General features: G+C 43.6%; 2 protein-coding genes across 2 annotated transcripts; both read left to right on the top strand.

The window, feature by feature from the left end:
- Positions 1–3,978: 3,978 nt before the first annotated feature.
- LOC134290688 (uncharacterized) lies at positions 3,979–6,236 on the top strand. The gene is made up of 2 exons (XM_062857866.1): positions 3,979–4,586; positions 4,652–6,236. The coding sequence occupies exons 1-2, from the start codon at positions 3,979–3,981 to the stop codon at positions 6,234–6,236; spliced, it is 2,193 nt and encodes a 730-aa protein (XP_062713850.1).
- Positions 6,237–6,452: 216 nt separating this feature from the next.
- Positions 6,453–8,644, top strand: LOC134290687 (uncharacterized). The gene is made up of 2 exons (XM_062857865.1): positions 6,453–7,487; positions 7,547–8,644. The coding sequence occupies exons 1-2, from the start codon at positions 6,453–6,455 to the stop codon at positions 8,642–8,644; spliced, it is 2,133 nt and encodes a 710-aa protein (XP_062713849.1).
- The last annotated feature ends 6,757 nt before the right edge of the window (positions 8,645–15,401 follow it).

The raw sequence follows: 15,401 nt of genomic DNA, 5'->3' as shown, positions 1-15,401 counted from the left end.
CAATAAAATGTTCGTTATGGAAATGTTCTCTACATTCGTGTGCTCCGTGTCTACCACACGATATACAAAAGCAGCTTGATCATTGGCAGAGAAATGTCAAAGTTTATTACTATGGATGAGTTCTTGGACTTATACACGTTTTCACTAATTAGACGTTGGAGCAGTACCATATTCATAGAAAATAACTTTTTCCCATGGCCACTTATGCAGCATGGCACCGCTCAAAGCTCAAACGAGAATAAGTACACGCGCATTGGTCCACATAACAACATGCTGAGAAGCATACTTTGTCGCAGTAGGAACGATACTCCCAGAAAAAGAAAAAAAAATCATATCAATATTTTAAAGCAGAATACTCATGCATTGTAAAGCGATACATGTTTCCCTGAAATACACAACTTTTATAAGAATATCTAACAGGCTCAGAAATTATTCAAAGATGATTGTGTTCCTATTCGTTGATCTTGTTCGCTTTGTCTGTTTCTACTATTGATGTTATTCTTTTTTCTTTTATTTATTAACAAAACAGCAATGAAACAGAAGAATTGAAACAGTATTTCACTGTGATTTGTTACAAATTCAATAAAATAAAATGTTTATTTGATTTATTTGGGTTCGAGCACTTTAGAGGTGAATTACTAAACACACCGCAGTCGCAAGCCCAGAGCCAGCGATGCGGAGAGCCACAGTAATTGGAGATAGGTTCCTCTCAAATTTGAGTGGTTTTTTATAAAACCGTTTTTACTAAACAGCACGGTTTACGAAATTTTATGCGGTAACATGTACTTTTTTTTACGTTTACAGCATCTATGAACATACAACAGTATTTGCACATGGCCTTTTGAGGATACATTACCATTTTGTGTGAAAAATAAGCAAGAGAAATGCATAAGCATCTACTTTTTGTTTGTAGATTTTTTCGCTCTTGACCACGGATTTCAAATTTGGAATATCCTAGAATCGTGAAATTTTCACAGAAGATTCTAGGATATCTACAGAATAATTGCACATGAGGAAATTATGGTATTCGGTCTCATATTCGAGAAATTACGCATAATACACCAAAAAGCCAGAAATCCTCTCTCTCGTGAGAAGCGTGACCTCAGACCTTAAAGCTATGGATCGCCAATCCAGAGATGGCGGGTTCGGTTCTCACTCCAATCGAGAAAATTTTCTCGACTTCCTGAGTATAGTGTATTATTTTATTTGCCTCACAATACACTAAATTCTGTTTTTACGCGATTTTTTGTTCCAGCAGAACCAATTCCAAGTGATCTTACAATTGCTTGTTGTTTTCCAAGGCCATTGACCACGAAATTCCCTTCCCGGGAAGAGTACACCTCTGGATATCTGAATAGAAGAATTTCAGACGGCATCGTATGTTACACTGATGGCTCCCTTCTCGGAGGGCTAGTCGAAGCTGGTGTCTACACTCGTGAGCTACATCAATCTTCATCTACATCAATCTTCATCACTTGGTAGACACTGCACCGTTTTTCAGGCCGAAATCCTTGATCTTTTGTGCGGGGTGTAATTAGCACTGGTCGTGCAAGGGATAGCCAGGAAGAGAATGAGTTACCCAAACGTGATGATGATTAACCTGGGCTTGTTAGGGGAATATCTGTAAATAAAAGAAAATCGGGTTAAGTACGGTTCCTTTGAATTCCACTAAGAATTTGCATCCTTTGACAGATACGTATTTCGACCTCAACTGTAAGGTCGTCTTCACGACAGTGAAAAGTGTCACCATTTTCGGTGAAAGTTGCGCCATCGCGAAGAAATTAGGCGCCGTCGGTAGTACTGAAAGTGCTTTAAAGCAACAATAGGAGACCACCGGAGCAGATAGTGCCCGGATAAAAACTAACCATAGGGTGTTTGGTGAAAACTATTCCTGCACCATACAGTGTATCAGCTACAATAATGTATATTGTAATGAAATGGTGCACTAATAGCTTCGCACATTGTAGCTACTATACATTTACATTCGATTTTTATGTAACACTATATTATACTGTTTTTCTTACGTTTGAACGGTTTGAACCATTCACTTTTCCGAAACATTATTTTTCCGTGCATTATTAATTATTTATTCAGTTTTAGATTTTTTCTGTGCTTTGTTTTGTTGATGTTTGTGACTTTTTTGATGCAAAGGAAAGGAAAGAAAAAAAGTGAATAAGTTGAAACATCAATTTAAAAGTAAAAAGAAAATCGCGTTAAGTACTGTTCCTTTGAATTCCACTAAGAATCAAAGGAACAGTACTTAACGCGATTTTTTTTTACTTACGGATATTCCCCTAACAAGCCCAGGTTAATCATCATCATTAATTTAAAGTCAATAAAATGTTTAAATAAGTAGTAAACCAGATCTCTTAAGAACTGCAGATCCAAGAGATATGGTGGAATAGGTATGTAGAGTGCGATGAGAGGAATACGATTGACGTACTTTATCGTAGAGCCATCTTTAACATATGGACTGGACTGAATACTGAAAGAAATTCTAATATAGGTTCGTCTGTGGGTTCGCTTTTTAACCTAACTTATACTTGAATCGAACTTGACAGTTTTCTCATGAGTTGTTATGTATTTCCCCGTGTATTTCAAACTTTAGTCAAACTGGAGCCTCAATATTGCAATAACGGTTAAGCACGCTGTAATGATACTTATGTACCTCGTCACCCACTTCATGCAACTACATTAGTGGTCTAATAATACTTAGCGCGCTCGGCATAGTTCCATCATGCCGCTCAAAGTGTTGCCACAAATAATGCTTAGTTTGCGAAACCCAGTTATCTGGCTGGTGGGGCATGGGAGCCTAAGCTTCAACTGTTAATGCAATCAGAGACTACTCAGACCTCGACTCAGACTTAGACGTGGGCGATCCAATATGAAGGGTTATCCAAAACGCTCTGGAGAATTCCCAAAGCGCGTTCTCATAATGCTAGTAAGCCTAAGATGCCATTAACAGGAGGAAAATGACAAGATAATATAACATCATATGGTTTATGTAATGTAAACCAATACAACATAACACAAGAGAACCATTCCAAAACCATTTAATTAAATGTATAACCAGTAGTGAAACTACAATTAAAAACAATATATTTACGGTACATTTTATTGTTTGAAACCATATGTGTACCATACAATGTACGGTTTATTAAAACCCACGTATCAGTATTTATAACAATTCATTTACAATATAATATATGGTTTTGCAAAAAAATATATATGGAGAAAAATATTTTTTTATATTGTAACGATACTTAACCACCCGTATAGTATATTGTAAAAATATTTTTTACAATTTACTGTATTGGGTTCTACATTACATTTTATTGTTTTTGTATTTTTATTTTTACAGTGGTGTCTATTGTAAAAATATGGTTTTAAATAGTACTGTTACAATACAACGTTTGGTTTTTCTACTGTATTTTTTATTCGGGTGGCCATCTCCTGCGACAGCGGTCAACCCCTTGGAGGAACCAGCACGACGAGGACGGATTGCGCCAACGAGGACGAGTGGATGAAGTTTTCGGATGCTGCTAGCAAAACAGGGAGTAGAGTGCATGATATTGTGGTGGCAAATTGCATGAATCGCCGTAAAAAAAAATCTGTGGCTGTGAGAAATAAATACCTAATTGATTGCATGTGAGTGAGTCCATTTTCATTTAAGTGCAGTAGCCCTGGTGTCCTCCCAGAAAGGTCTTGTTTGGTCTCGGTTCTGCTGGATTTAGTTGGCCTGTCGATTCTTCCATGGTTGATTTCCCTGCTGCTGTCGTTTTTATTGGGTTGTAAGTCTGTCAATCGGGTCGCGTGGGTGGTTCGTCGAGTCGATCAAAGTGCTAGGTGTTTGTGCAAGTGCAGTGCAGTGCAGTGGTGTGAATTTTCGACTGTGCAGTGGAGTGACTTGGTACTTTATTTGATTGAGCTGCCCACCTCGATCGTTAGTGCGAGTGTTAGTGCAGTTTGTGACCAATGATGCCTGACCTTCGCACGCTTAATAAGCAGGAGCACCAGCTGCGGAAATCACTGGAAGGAATTCAGCAGTTCGTCAGTGGTTTCCAAACGAAGCGAGATGCGGGACAAGTGAGCGTTAGACTGGAAGCATTGGACAAGCTGTTCAGTCAGTTTCTCGAGATCCGAATGCAAATCGAGCTGCTTTTGGAGGATGCGATTGAGGACGGCGATGGCGATGAAGAAGCGCTCGTCGAGCAGAACGACAAGGTACGGCAGGACTTTGAAAACGTATACTACGCGCTGAAGTCCGAACTGCAGGCCTTCCAGTCGATTGGATCCAGTACGTCGAAGAGTTCCACGCTTCAAGCCCCGGATGCGCAAGTAGGAACCCAGTTTGCAAAAGTGAAGCTCCCCGAGATTAAGCTGCCGTCGTTCTCTGGAAAGATCCAAGAATGGGTGCCGTACCGTGACAGCTTCCGGAGTCTTATACACGATAGTAACCTCCTCACGGAAGTGGACGAGTTCACCCATTTGAGGTCTTCGTTGTCCGGTGATGCGCTGCAGGAAATAAACTGCATTGATTTGTCTGCAGCCAATTACGCGGTAGCGTGGAAGGCGTTGGAGAGCCGGTATGAAAATAAGAAGTTGATCGTCAAGGCGCACCTCGATACTCTCTCGCCGTGGAGACGCTTAGAAGGGAAGGCTACGAGGAACTCAACCGATTGATCAGCGCTTTCGAGAAGAACCTGCAGATGCTGGAGAAGATCGGCGAAAAACCTTCGGATTGGAGCACGATTCTCGCCTATATGGTTTGCTCCCGATTAGACATGGCTACCCTGCGCCACTGGGAAACCCACCACAACAGCAAGGAAGTTGCACAGTATCCCGCTGTGATGGACTTTCTGAAGAGTCACTGCTCCGTTCTACAGTCGATCGCTCCATCAAGGTCTACGGTTCCCATCCAGCAACGACAATCTCGTCCAGCGGTGTGCAACACATCTTTCAAGTCCACTCTGAAGTGTCACTTCTGCAGCGAGCCACGACACTCTGTATTCCAGTGCGCAAGATTCATGCGGATGAGCGTGCCGGAGAGGATTGAAGCTGCAAACAGGAACAAGCTCTGCCGGAATTGTTTGTATCCTGGACATTGGGCCAGAACCTGCGAGAAGGGAACGTGTCATCAGTGCCATCAGAAGCATCACACACTGCTGCACTCTGACGCACCCAAATCCTCCGTTCCACCCACGCAGTCAAGACCGTCGACAGTTAATCCACAACCTAGACAGCCACAATCCAAGCCGCCAACACCGAACCAACAGACACGGACTGCTAACACTGCAAACACACCAGACTCACACACTCAGCCAGCCACAGAACACGCCACTACAAGCCAAACACATGTAGCTCTCCCAATTACACCGACACAAACCATCATTCTCTCGACCGCACTAGTCAGCATTCAAGACCGCTACGGCAACCCCATGGTAGCACGAGCTCTGCTTGACTCGTGTTCACAGCATTGTCTCATGACAAGAGGTTTCGCTAGCAAGCTGAAGCTAGACAAAACGCCAGTCTACCTGTCGATTCAAGGCATTGGATCGTCGCAAACAGTGTCGACAAAGCTGATTACCGCTGTAGTAGGTCCAAGGTCACCGAACATATCGTCGTTCGTCGAAGAGATGTCGTTTCACGTGTTGCCGAAGTTGACTGTTTCACTGCCGACAGCAAGCTTCTGCGTCGCAACGTGGAATCTTCCAAATCCCTCGCTGCTTGCGGATCCCAAGTTCTTCGAGATGGGACCGATAGACATCATCATCGGAGCAGAATACTACATGGAGCTGCTTAAAAACGAACGGCGGAGGGCAACCAAAGACGGCCCGACTCTACAAGACACCGTGTTCGGATGGATTGTTTCCGGTCCCGTTCCCGAGGGTCCGAATACTGCATCGAACTCCCTAACCCACGTTTGTTCGACGGCGGAGATCCAGGATCAACTTTCCCGGTTCTGGGAAGTAGAGACTTGCCAGTCAACCAGCACGCTGTCGGTCGAAGAATCGGCCTGCGAGGAGTTTTTCGACAGGACGACGTTTCGGGACGAAGAAGGGAGGTACGTAGTCACACTGCCGAAGAAGGAGCGAGTGATCCAGCAGCTAGGCGCCTCCAGATCTACAGCAATCAAGCGCTTTTTGGGAGTAGAACGGCGGCTCGCGATGAATCCAGAACTGAAGAAGCAGTACGCGGAGTTCATGCGCGAATATCTGGACATGAGCCACATGTAGGCTGACCAGATTTGTCCCGTTTAAATACGGGACACATTTTGGAAACTCAACAAAAAGGAAATCATTACCAACAAACAGAACTGCATGTTGTTGATAATGCTATTTCAGTTGGAAAGATCGAATAATTGAGTCAAAAACGTTAACTATGCTCCAGTGACGAGTGTTTGAAAATGTTGTTGTCCCGTTAAATACGGGACGGATGGTCAGCCTAGCCACATGAAGGAGCTTTCCGGCGATGATGCGAGCGCAAAGTCGTATTACTTGCCTCACCACGCTGTTTTGAAGCCAGACAGCACGACTACGAAGCTGCGTGTTGTTTTCGATGCTTCCTGCAAGACGTCCAGTGGAATCTCTTTGAACGATGCCCTAATGGTGGGACCCGTAGTGCAGGACATGATCGTGGACATCACACTCCGGTTCCGTACGCACCGATTCGCCCTCGTAGGAGACGTCGCTAAAATGTACCGCATGGTGCTGATGAATGCAGCCGATCAGCAGCTGCAAAGGATCGTTTGGAGAGACAGCGCTTCAGAGCCGATCCGTACTTTCGCTCTCACGACAGTCACCTACGGTACAGCGTCCGCTCCATACCTCGCAACGAAGTGTCTGCAGCGCCTGGCAGATGAAGGGGAAAAGTCGCATCCTGCAGCGGCAAAGGTCCTCAGAAAGGACTTCTACGTCGATGATATGCTGTCCGGCGTAGACGACATCGAAGAAGGCAAGACACTAGTTGGTCAGATGGTAGAACTCCTGCAGTCTGCCGGATTCTCCTTGCGAAAGTGGAATTCTAACAGCAAAGAGTTGCTGTCAGTGGTGTCGGAGGGTTTGAGAGATGAGCGCTCGATTCTGGAGCTAGATTCGTCTACCGCCGCCGTGAAAACGTTAGGCTTGACATGGGAGCCTAGCACGGACTGCTTCCGATTCAGTTCGCCGGCTTGGAATGAGGCCGCGGAGATTACGAAGCGTTGCGTCTTGTCTGATGCGTCTCGACTGTTTGACCCGTTAGGACTGGTGAGTCCGGTAATCATCCAGGCGAAGATCTTCCTTCAAGATCTTTCGAAGCACGACTGCGAGTGGGATGAACCGCTTAGCTCGCAGCTTCAAGAGCAGTGGCGTGAGTACAGGCGAAATCTAGCAGGCCTAGACGGGATTGCAGTTCCCCGATGGGTCGGAACGAGCCGTAGCACCGAAACGATTGAGCTGCACGGATTCTGTGACGCGTCGAACAAGGCATACGGCGCATGCGTGTACGTGCGTACCGAGACAGCAGATGGGAACGTGTCAGTTCACCTGCTGACCTCCAAATCTAGAGTGGCTCCGAGAAAAACAAGAAGTCGCTGTCAACACCCCGCCTAGAGTTGTCCTCGGCACTTCTCCTCGCTCACCTGCATGAGAAGGTCGCCAAGAATATCAACGCCGTCACCAAGTGCCACTTCTGGACAGACTCGACGATCGTAGTCTGCTGGCTTTCATCAGCTGCGAGATGGAAGCAGTTTGTGGCGAATCGTATCTCCGAAATCCAGCACATTACGAAGGGAAGTGTGTGGAAGCACGTCACCGGTGAGGATAACCCGGCGGACATTATTTCACGAGGAATGAGTCCAGCACAGCTTCAGTACGAGTCTCGATGGTTTAACGGACCGAAATGGTTGATGTTGGACAACCAATACTGGCCCAATTCGGCACAGATCAACGAGGGTAGTCTCAACCAGGCAGACTTAGAGGAGAAAGCGATTGTCGCGGTCCTCCCCGCCGTTTCCCCTAGTGAGATCTTCGGACTTCGTTCATCGCTGGTGGATTTAGTTCGGCTGACTGTTCACATTCGACGGTTCAAGTGGAATTCATCGCCGGCGGATCGGTCCTGTCGGAAAGTAGGCTGCATTACTTCCCAGGAGTACGACGACGCAGTCAAGGAGCTGGTGAAGCTTTCGCAGCGGGAATGCTTTCCACAGGAGTTCGCGGACATCGCTCGGCACGGGCAGGTGCAGGATTCCTCCAGAATTTCGAACCTCAATCCCCAATTAGTTGAAGGCGTATTGTGCGTTGGCGGCCGGCTGAAGAACGCGGATGTTCCGGATGGCAGGAAGCATCCGTACATACTCGACCATCGGCATCCCTTCACGAAAATCGTCGTAGTATATTACCACCGTAAGTACTTCCACGCTGGTCAACAGCAGACAGTCACGGCAGTTCGAGAGCGATTCTGGCCAACAAGCGCCAGGAATCTAGCAAGGCAGGTTATCCACGAATGCGTGCAGTGCTTTCGTGCGAAACCGAAAATCCAGGAGCAACTGATGGCCGATCTACCCCCCGAGCGAGTCAGACCATGTTTCCCGTTCCAGAAAGTCGGCATCGATTACTGCGGTCCGTTCCACGTGGTGTACCCGCACCGATCAAATGCTTCGTAGCAGTGTACATGTGCCTAGTTACCAAAGCGGTGCATTTGGAGCTAGCGGCTGATCTGTCGACGCAGGCATTCCTCGCAACGTTGCAACGGTTCACTGCGCGTCGTGGCAAACCATCGCTGATAATGTGCGACAACGGGACGAACTTCGTCGGCGCTCGACGAAAGCTGGCTGAGCTAGCCCAGCTGTTCGCGAGTCAGCAGTTCACGGATGCAGTGCTACGACAGACGATAGAGGACAGAATCGAGTTCCGGTTCATTCTAGCCCGCTCACCGAACTTCGGAGGATTGTGGGAATCAGCGGTTAAGTCGTTCAAAACCCTGTTTAAGCGAACGATTGGCACCCGCAGCCTGGAATACGACAGGATGCAAACGGTGCTGGCGCAGACAGAGGCAATCCTGAATTCAAGACCGCTGACCCCGATCAGCAACGATCCGGACGACTTCGAGGCCCTCACCCCTGGACACTTCTTGGTCCAGCGGCCGCTGACGGCTATTCCGGGACCCGATCTTGGTGGAGTTCCGGAGAATAGACTTTCGACTTGGGAAAGAATGACGGAGTTCACCCAGAGGTTGTGGAAGAAATGGTCGGAGCAGTATCTGTCTAACCTCCACAATCGAACGAAATGGACGAAGCAGAGGGACAACATAGCTGTTGGCACTATGGTTGTTTTGAAGGAGGAGAATTTGCCACCCTTGAAATGGCAGTTGGCACGGGTGATCGAGGTCCACCCTGGGTCTGACGGGAACATTAGAGTTGTGACCGTGCGGACCAAAGACGGCAGTTATCAGCGAGCGATCTCCAAGATCTGCGTGCTGCCAATCCGAGACAATTTTCCATCTGGCGAAGGGGAGAACTAGGACTCCTCCAACGGCGGAGGTCGAAAAGACCTTCGCAACCCCAGTTAAGTTATGTATTTGATAAACTTTCGAAAAAGTAACCTCCTCATTTTTCTTCAGACATGCCTCCCTGCCGTTTGGTGCAGCCAAACTTACGGCACTCAAGTCAAATTTGAGTTGTCTTCCGTCTATTGTCGTCAAATTTGAGGTAATATGTATCGTGTATGTTGGTGGTTGTTGCATGTGCATCGTTGCTTCCCGTCCACTTTGTTTCGTCAGTCTAACAAATGGCTAGAAGTGGTAGTATTTCGTCATGTCCTGAAACTAAAGTCCCAAAAACGTTTGATGTTTCGAGGTAAAAGTCTACCGTTGCGTTTGGAGGAAGAAGTGCCCAATTCAACCTCCCCGGTTCCCGTCACGATTTCCCACGGGTATGGCCAACCTGTGAAGATCATTTGGCATCGAGGATCCGTCGTAACCGCCACGGATAGCAGCGAAACCGACAAACATCATCGTCACCGAGAAACAGGACAAACCGAATCTACCATCGTTCGTCAGAGGGACCGTCGGCGCCACACGGGCGTCCAACGGAGGCCTGAGGGCCTCCGTCCAGGCAAGTCATTGTTATATTCATCATTACATTTTAAAAAGCACCCTCTCATCTTATTTAGAGACCACCATCGTACCCGAGGCACAGATTGCCTCAACATCCGTCCAATCCCAGAGTCAGAAGTCCGAGTCGAAGTCCACCGAGTCAAGCACATCAATATCGTCGTCCAAGTTCAAGTCGTCCGTAATTTCTTCGAAGGCGGCGCTCAAGTCGTCTACGCAGCCAAACGTTCGAGATCAGGTCGTCAGCAATTCCTTCGAAGGTTACATTCAAGTCGTCCAAGTCTGCCAAGAAGTCCATCAGAATCGTCATAGATCATCCAAGAAGTCGTCGTTGGAGTAGCCAAATTCATCGTCAAGTCTCCCGTCGAAGGTCGAAGTCGCTGCAATGCACCGAGGCCTGTAACATAAATTATCGTCAAGAAAACTACAGTCCACACACCGAGATCATCCAACGTCCACTGAAGTTATCGCCACCATCCACCTTTGAAGCACATCGGTAGTCAACAAGTCCTGGCAGACACCTAGTCACCGTACCGAACGGTCTTCAGTGCAGAAATTTGTCTGCCGGGTAAGTTGCTCCGGTTTTACAAATTTTACTACACGATACTACATCATCAATTTCCCATCCAACCGAGGCACACCGAGAACAACAACATCGAGCAACAACAACCCTATGAAGAGCAATTGGCAGTCGACAGCCCGTCGGTACCAAGTATATAGGCCAAGATCATCCCGTTGGCTCATCATCGTCGTCGTCAACAGAAGCAGCAGTACCTAGTGTAGTATATAAGCAAAAGTGAATTTGAGAATAACTATCTGTAACAGTTTTGAACACAAACGTTAGTTAGAGTAGGAGGTATTGAAATTGTTTGTATTTCAAGGCGGCCGGCTTATGGTCGTGCAAGGGATAGCCAGGAAGAGAATGAGTTACCCAAACGTGTTCCACAGTCGGCGCATGTCGGGCTATCTCATTCTATCACCCGTTTTTTCTTGGTCCGTTTCTGTCATGGCAATGATCGGGCCTAGCAGGTAGCGTTTCAATAAGCTTTGCACACGATCGCCTCTCGATCGCCGCCGCCGGTCAGCTGTTGTTAGTATATAGAGAATAAATTAGAAGTAAATATACCGCCGCGAAGACAAGAGGTCTTTCGTGTAATTTTCTGTTCGCGTAAATAAAGTGTTTGATTACATTCCGCCGCGAGTTTTTAAAGTGTCCGAAAACCGTAAGTGTAACGCGCGAACAAGCACTTCAGCAGCACGTAACGGGCAAAGTAATCCCGAATGGGTGGAAGCATCTAATGAAGAGCATATTCAGTTATTACTGAGAGAATTACTGAAGAACAAAACCTGATATTGGTTTGTCGGATGAATTTGGCACTCTCAGTCTTGAAAATCAAACGATTTATTTTATTCTGCCCGACGTTTCGGCCATGCGATGTGGCCTTTTACAAGAGAAAAACTATATTTTGAACAAAAGGGGGTTTGGTTGGTCACAATAGCACTTCTAAAGTTCTTAAACTAGTCTTACTTGGTCTATCGTTTTTGTCCTAAATTGTCTGGTTTTGTGGTTGTCGGTTGGTCATGATCTGGGCGGGCTTCTGAGGGATAAATTAAATTACTGGTCAACATACATAAACTTTTACTATTTTAGCCTACTTTTGTAATGATTTTGTGGGAACTTTTATCATTAACTTTACACAGTACTACTACTTGATCCACCAACGACTGTTTCAAAATAATGAAATTGATTGCGCTTTAGTCTGTAATAACTTAATTACTACTGGTTGTTTCTGGGAGGCTAAACGCCGGCTGTGATATCCAGTGACGACGCGGACACCACGATGGTTGGAAGTAGACTCTCTTTATTCAACTTACTTAACTTATCGCTAGGCTGGGCGCGTTGGTGACTACGTGACCCTTTTCGCTGTCCTCAGCATAAAGTGCAGTCACCGACCGGGTGGCCTGTTTACACTTTATGCTGAGCGGATGTTTATTATAAAAATGTCGCACGTTAGCTCTTGATCAATCCACGTATCCACCACACGCCCTATCTTATTTTATAAAAATTTTAAGTTTAAGACTTATAATTTTTATATAACATTTTACAAATATAAGAGAAATACAAAGTGTCTTTGTTAATGATTTACAATAGTTGTGTATATATGTGTTAAGTTTCACGAATATATTTTATTTTATATGTAAACATATCTATTTTGAATAATGAAATAATAAACTGGTAATAAAATGATTTCTAGTAAGTGAATAAGTAATTTACTCTTTAATAATAATTTTATACCTTAATCTATGCTTCATGTATGCATTTTTTTTTCTCATTAACTAATCATCGTCACTCTACATATCTTTATCCACCGCATGTCCTATCAATGGTTTCCACATATAATAGTCTGATTCTTGTGTACCTTTTCTACTTTACCTTTTTTATTGATTAAAACATTTGATCCTAAGTCCTGTATAACTTCATATGGACCTTCATTTATCATTTCTAGTTTACTTGTGTCTTGTTTTTTAAGAAATACTTTGTGTCCAGTATCATACTCAATGGTTTTACAATTGTCTTTTGACTTTTGGCTTTGAAGCGTTTTATTCCTTATAAGTTTTTCATTAACCTCCTTATGTGCCATGTTCATTCTAAATTTTAACTTTTTCGCGTAATCCGAAAAATTATACAAAGGCTCTGGTTCTGATCCTATTGATGTAGGTAAGATACATTTTCTCCCGTACACTAATTCAAATGGTGTATAACTATGGCTTGAATGGACAGTTGTATTGTACATAAATGTCCAAAAAGGTATCCATTCTGACCATGTGAATGGATTGTCGTTAGAACTTACTCTTAGAAAATTTCCAAGAGTTTTATGAGCATTTTCTAGTGCTCCAATTGACTCATGATGATATGCAGTGCTTGTGAGTTTTTCAACTCCAAGTAAATCTGCTACGTCTTTCATGACTTGTGCTACAAATTCAGATCCTCTATCTGTTGCGATCGTCATTGGGATGCCATGTTTTAGTAATACATTCTCCACGAAAGCTTTGGCAACTGTTTCTGCTCGTTTGTCTTTAATCGGTTCTGCAATTATGAATTTACTTAATTCACATTGCACTGTCAATATATATTCGTTCCCATGGTGATCACGTTGTAATGGACCAACCAAGTCTAAATAAAGTTTCTCCATTGCATGTCTTGCTGTTGTGGTTACCGTCAAAGGTTGTTTAACTGTTTTGTAATGTTTAGCTTTTTTGCATAATATGCATTCGTTCACATAGCTGACAATGTCTGCTTTTAAGCCTTTCCAATAATAATATTGTCGAATCGTATTATACATGCGATTTATGCCTATATGTCCAGCAGTTTTACCGATATGAAAATTGTTAAGGATTGTTCTTTGTTCTTCTTTCTTTGTTATTATTCGTGCACTTTTTATAATTATGAGTTTAGGATCCTTTAATCTTTTCTTTTTTTGCATAGTCGACATATAGCTTTGCTATAGGGTTATCTTTACTAAGAAGTATAACCAAAGCATTTTGCTTAATTTTCCCACATAATGATTTCAAATCCGCTGACAATTGCCTGAACATATTGTCTAGCTTAGGTTTGATATCTTTACTGGTAACTTTTTCCTTTAAATAATTTTCACAATTGAAAATAATTTTCCCAATTTTCGGCATGTAGTAACATAAATCGGTTCCAATACACTCTTCATTCTTTCTTTCGTTCGGTTTAGGCTTCTTTCTGAACTCTAGCTCTAAAGTTCCTTCTGGTTTCTTCAGTAATTCAACTATCGAAGGGTGATCAATCCTGTCGACTTGAATATTTTTGTCATTTTCATGTACATTTTCCTTATGTTTTTGTCGTGCTTGTAGTCTTGTGGTGACCATGCATTCATCTTCATGTACTTTGGAAATTTGTTTTAATTCATCAGAAGAGATTCTCGATAATGCGTCTGCAGCTACATTATCCGTTCCCTTCTTATAAAATACTTCGAATGAGTAATCCTCTAATGCTAACCGAAATTTAGTCAGCCTACTAGAAGGATCAGTCATGCTGAACAAATAAACCAATGGTCTATGATCGGTAAATATTTTGAATTTTCTGTCGTATAAATATGGTCTAAAATGACGAACTGCCCATACGACCCCTAACAGTTCCTTTTCGATTGTTGAGTAGTTTTGTTCTGCTGAGTTAAGCATTCTGCTTGCATATGCTACTGGCTTACCGTTACCATTATGTAGCACTGCGCCTAATCCATATTTTGACGCATCAGTAGTCACTTCGAAAATATTACAAGGTTCAAATTTAGGGAAATCCAACACTTCAGACCCAATTAACTTTTGTCTGAGTGTTTCAAATGCTTTTTCTTGCTCTTCGCCCCATTCAAATTGTACTCCCTTTCGAGTTAATTTGTTTAATGGGCTTGCAATTTGCGAAAAATTTCTGATATGTCTTCTATAATAATTAGAAAATGCAACAAAACGCTTACATTCACTAACATTTGTTGGTTTTGGGAAATTTTTTACAACCTCAATTTTATGCGGGATCTGGAGATATTCCTTTATCTGAAACTACGTACCCTAAGTATAACATTTGTGTTTTAAGAAATTCACATTTCTTAGCATTCAATTTTAGATTTGCTTCACGCAGTCTTAAAAAAACGTCATGTAAATTTTTATTGTGATCTTCAAGATGTTTGCCAAATACAATCAAATCGTCCAAATAAACAAAACACTGAGAATAGTTTAATCCAGCCATTGCAATTGTCATTATTCTTGAGAATGCTGAAGGGCTTATTTTCAATCCCATCGGCAATCTCTTCATCCGGTACTGACCTTTGTGGGTAGAGAATGCAGTACAATCCCTATCCTTTGGGTCAATCAGCATTTGGTAATATCCTTGATTCAAATCCAGATGCGTAAAATATACAGCTCCGGATAATGAATCTAGAATATCTGTAATGTTCGGTAGCGGAAACTTATCGTCTATTAAACTATCGTTTATAGCCCGATAATCCACTACTAATCTCCATTTCTTTTGTCCATTCGCATCAGCCTTCTTCGGCACCAACAGAACTGGTGATGACCATGGCGATGATGCTTCTTCAATTATATCGTTATGTAACATTTTTTGAATTTCCTCATCGATAACCCGTTGTTGGCTATGGGGTATCCTATATGGCTTTTTGTAAATAGGAGCCACTCCTGGTTTTAAAGGAATGCTCTGTTCAAACACGTTAGAATAGGTAAGCTTGTCTCCTGGTAGTAGAAATAAATCGGAAAATTTTCTACAAATGTTT

The sequence above is a fragment of the Aedes albopictus genome, chromosome 3, assembly GCF_035046485.1.
Source record: "Aedes albopictus strain Foshan chromosome 3, AalbF5, whole genome shotgun sequence".
NCBI lineage: Eukaryota > Metazoa > Arthropoda > Insecta > Diptera > Culicidae > Aedes > Aedes albopictus.
Note: the sequence above shows the minus strand (reverse complement) of the source record. Positions and strands in the feature narration are given on the sequence as shown.

Excerpts from the sequence above, each read along its gene's own strand:
- LOC134290688 (XM_062857866.1), top strand. The coding sequence starts at position 3,979 with ATGCCTGACCTTCGCACGCTTAATAAGCAGGAGCACCAGCTGCGGAAA. Across the intron at positions 4,587-4,651 it reads TGGAAGGCGTTGGAGAGCCG|AAGGGAAGGCTACGAGGAAC; the intron begins GTATGAAAATAA and ends GGAGACGCTTAG.
- LOC134290687 (XM_062857865.1), top strand. The coding sequence starts at position 6,453 with ATGAAGGAGCTTTCCGGCGATGATGCGAGCGCAAAGTCGTATTACTTG. Across the intron at positions 7,488-7,546 it reads CATACGGCGCATGCGTGTAC|AGTGGCTCCGAGAAAAACAA; the intron begins GTGCGTACCGAG and ends CTCCAAATCTAG.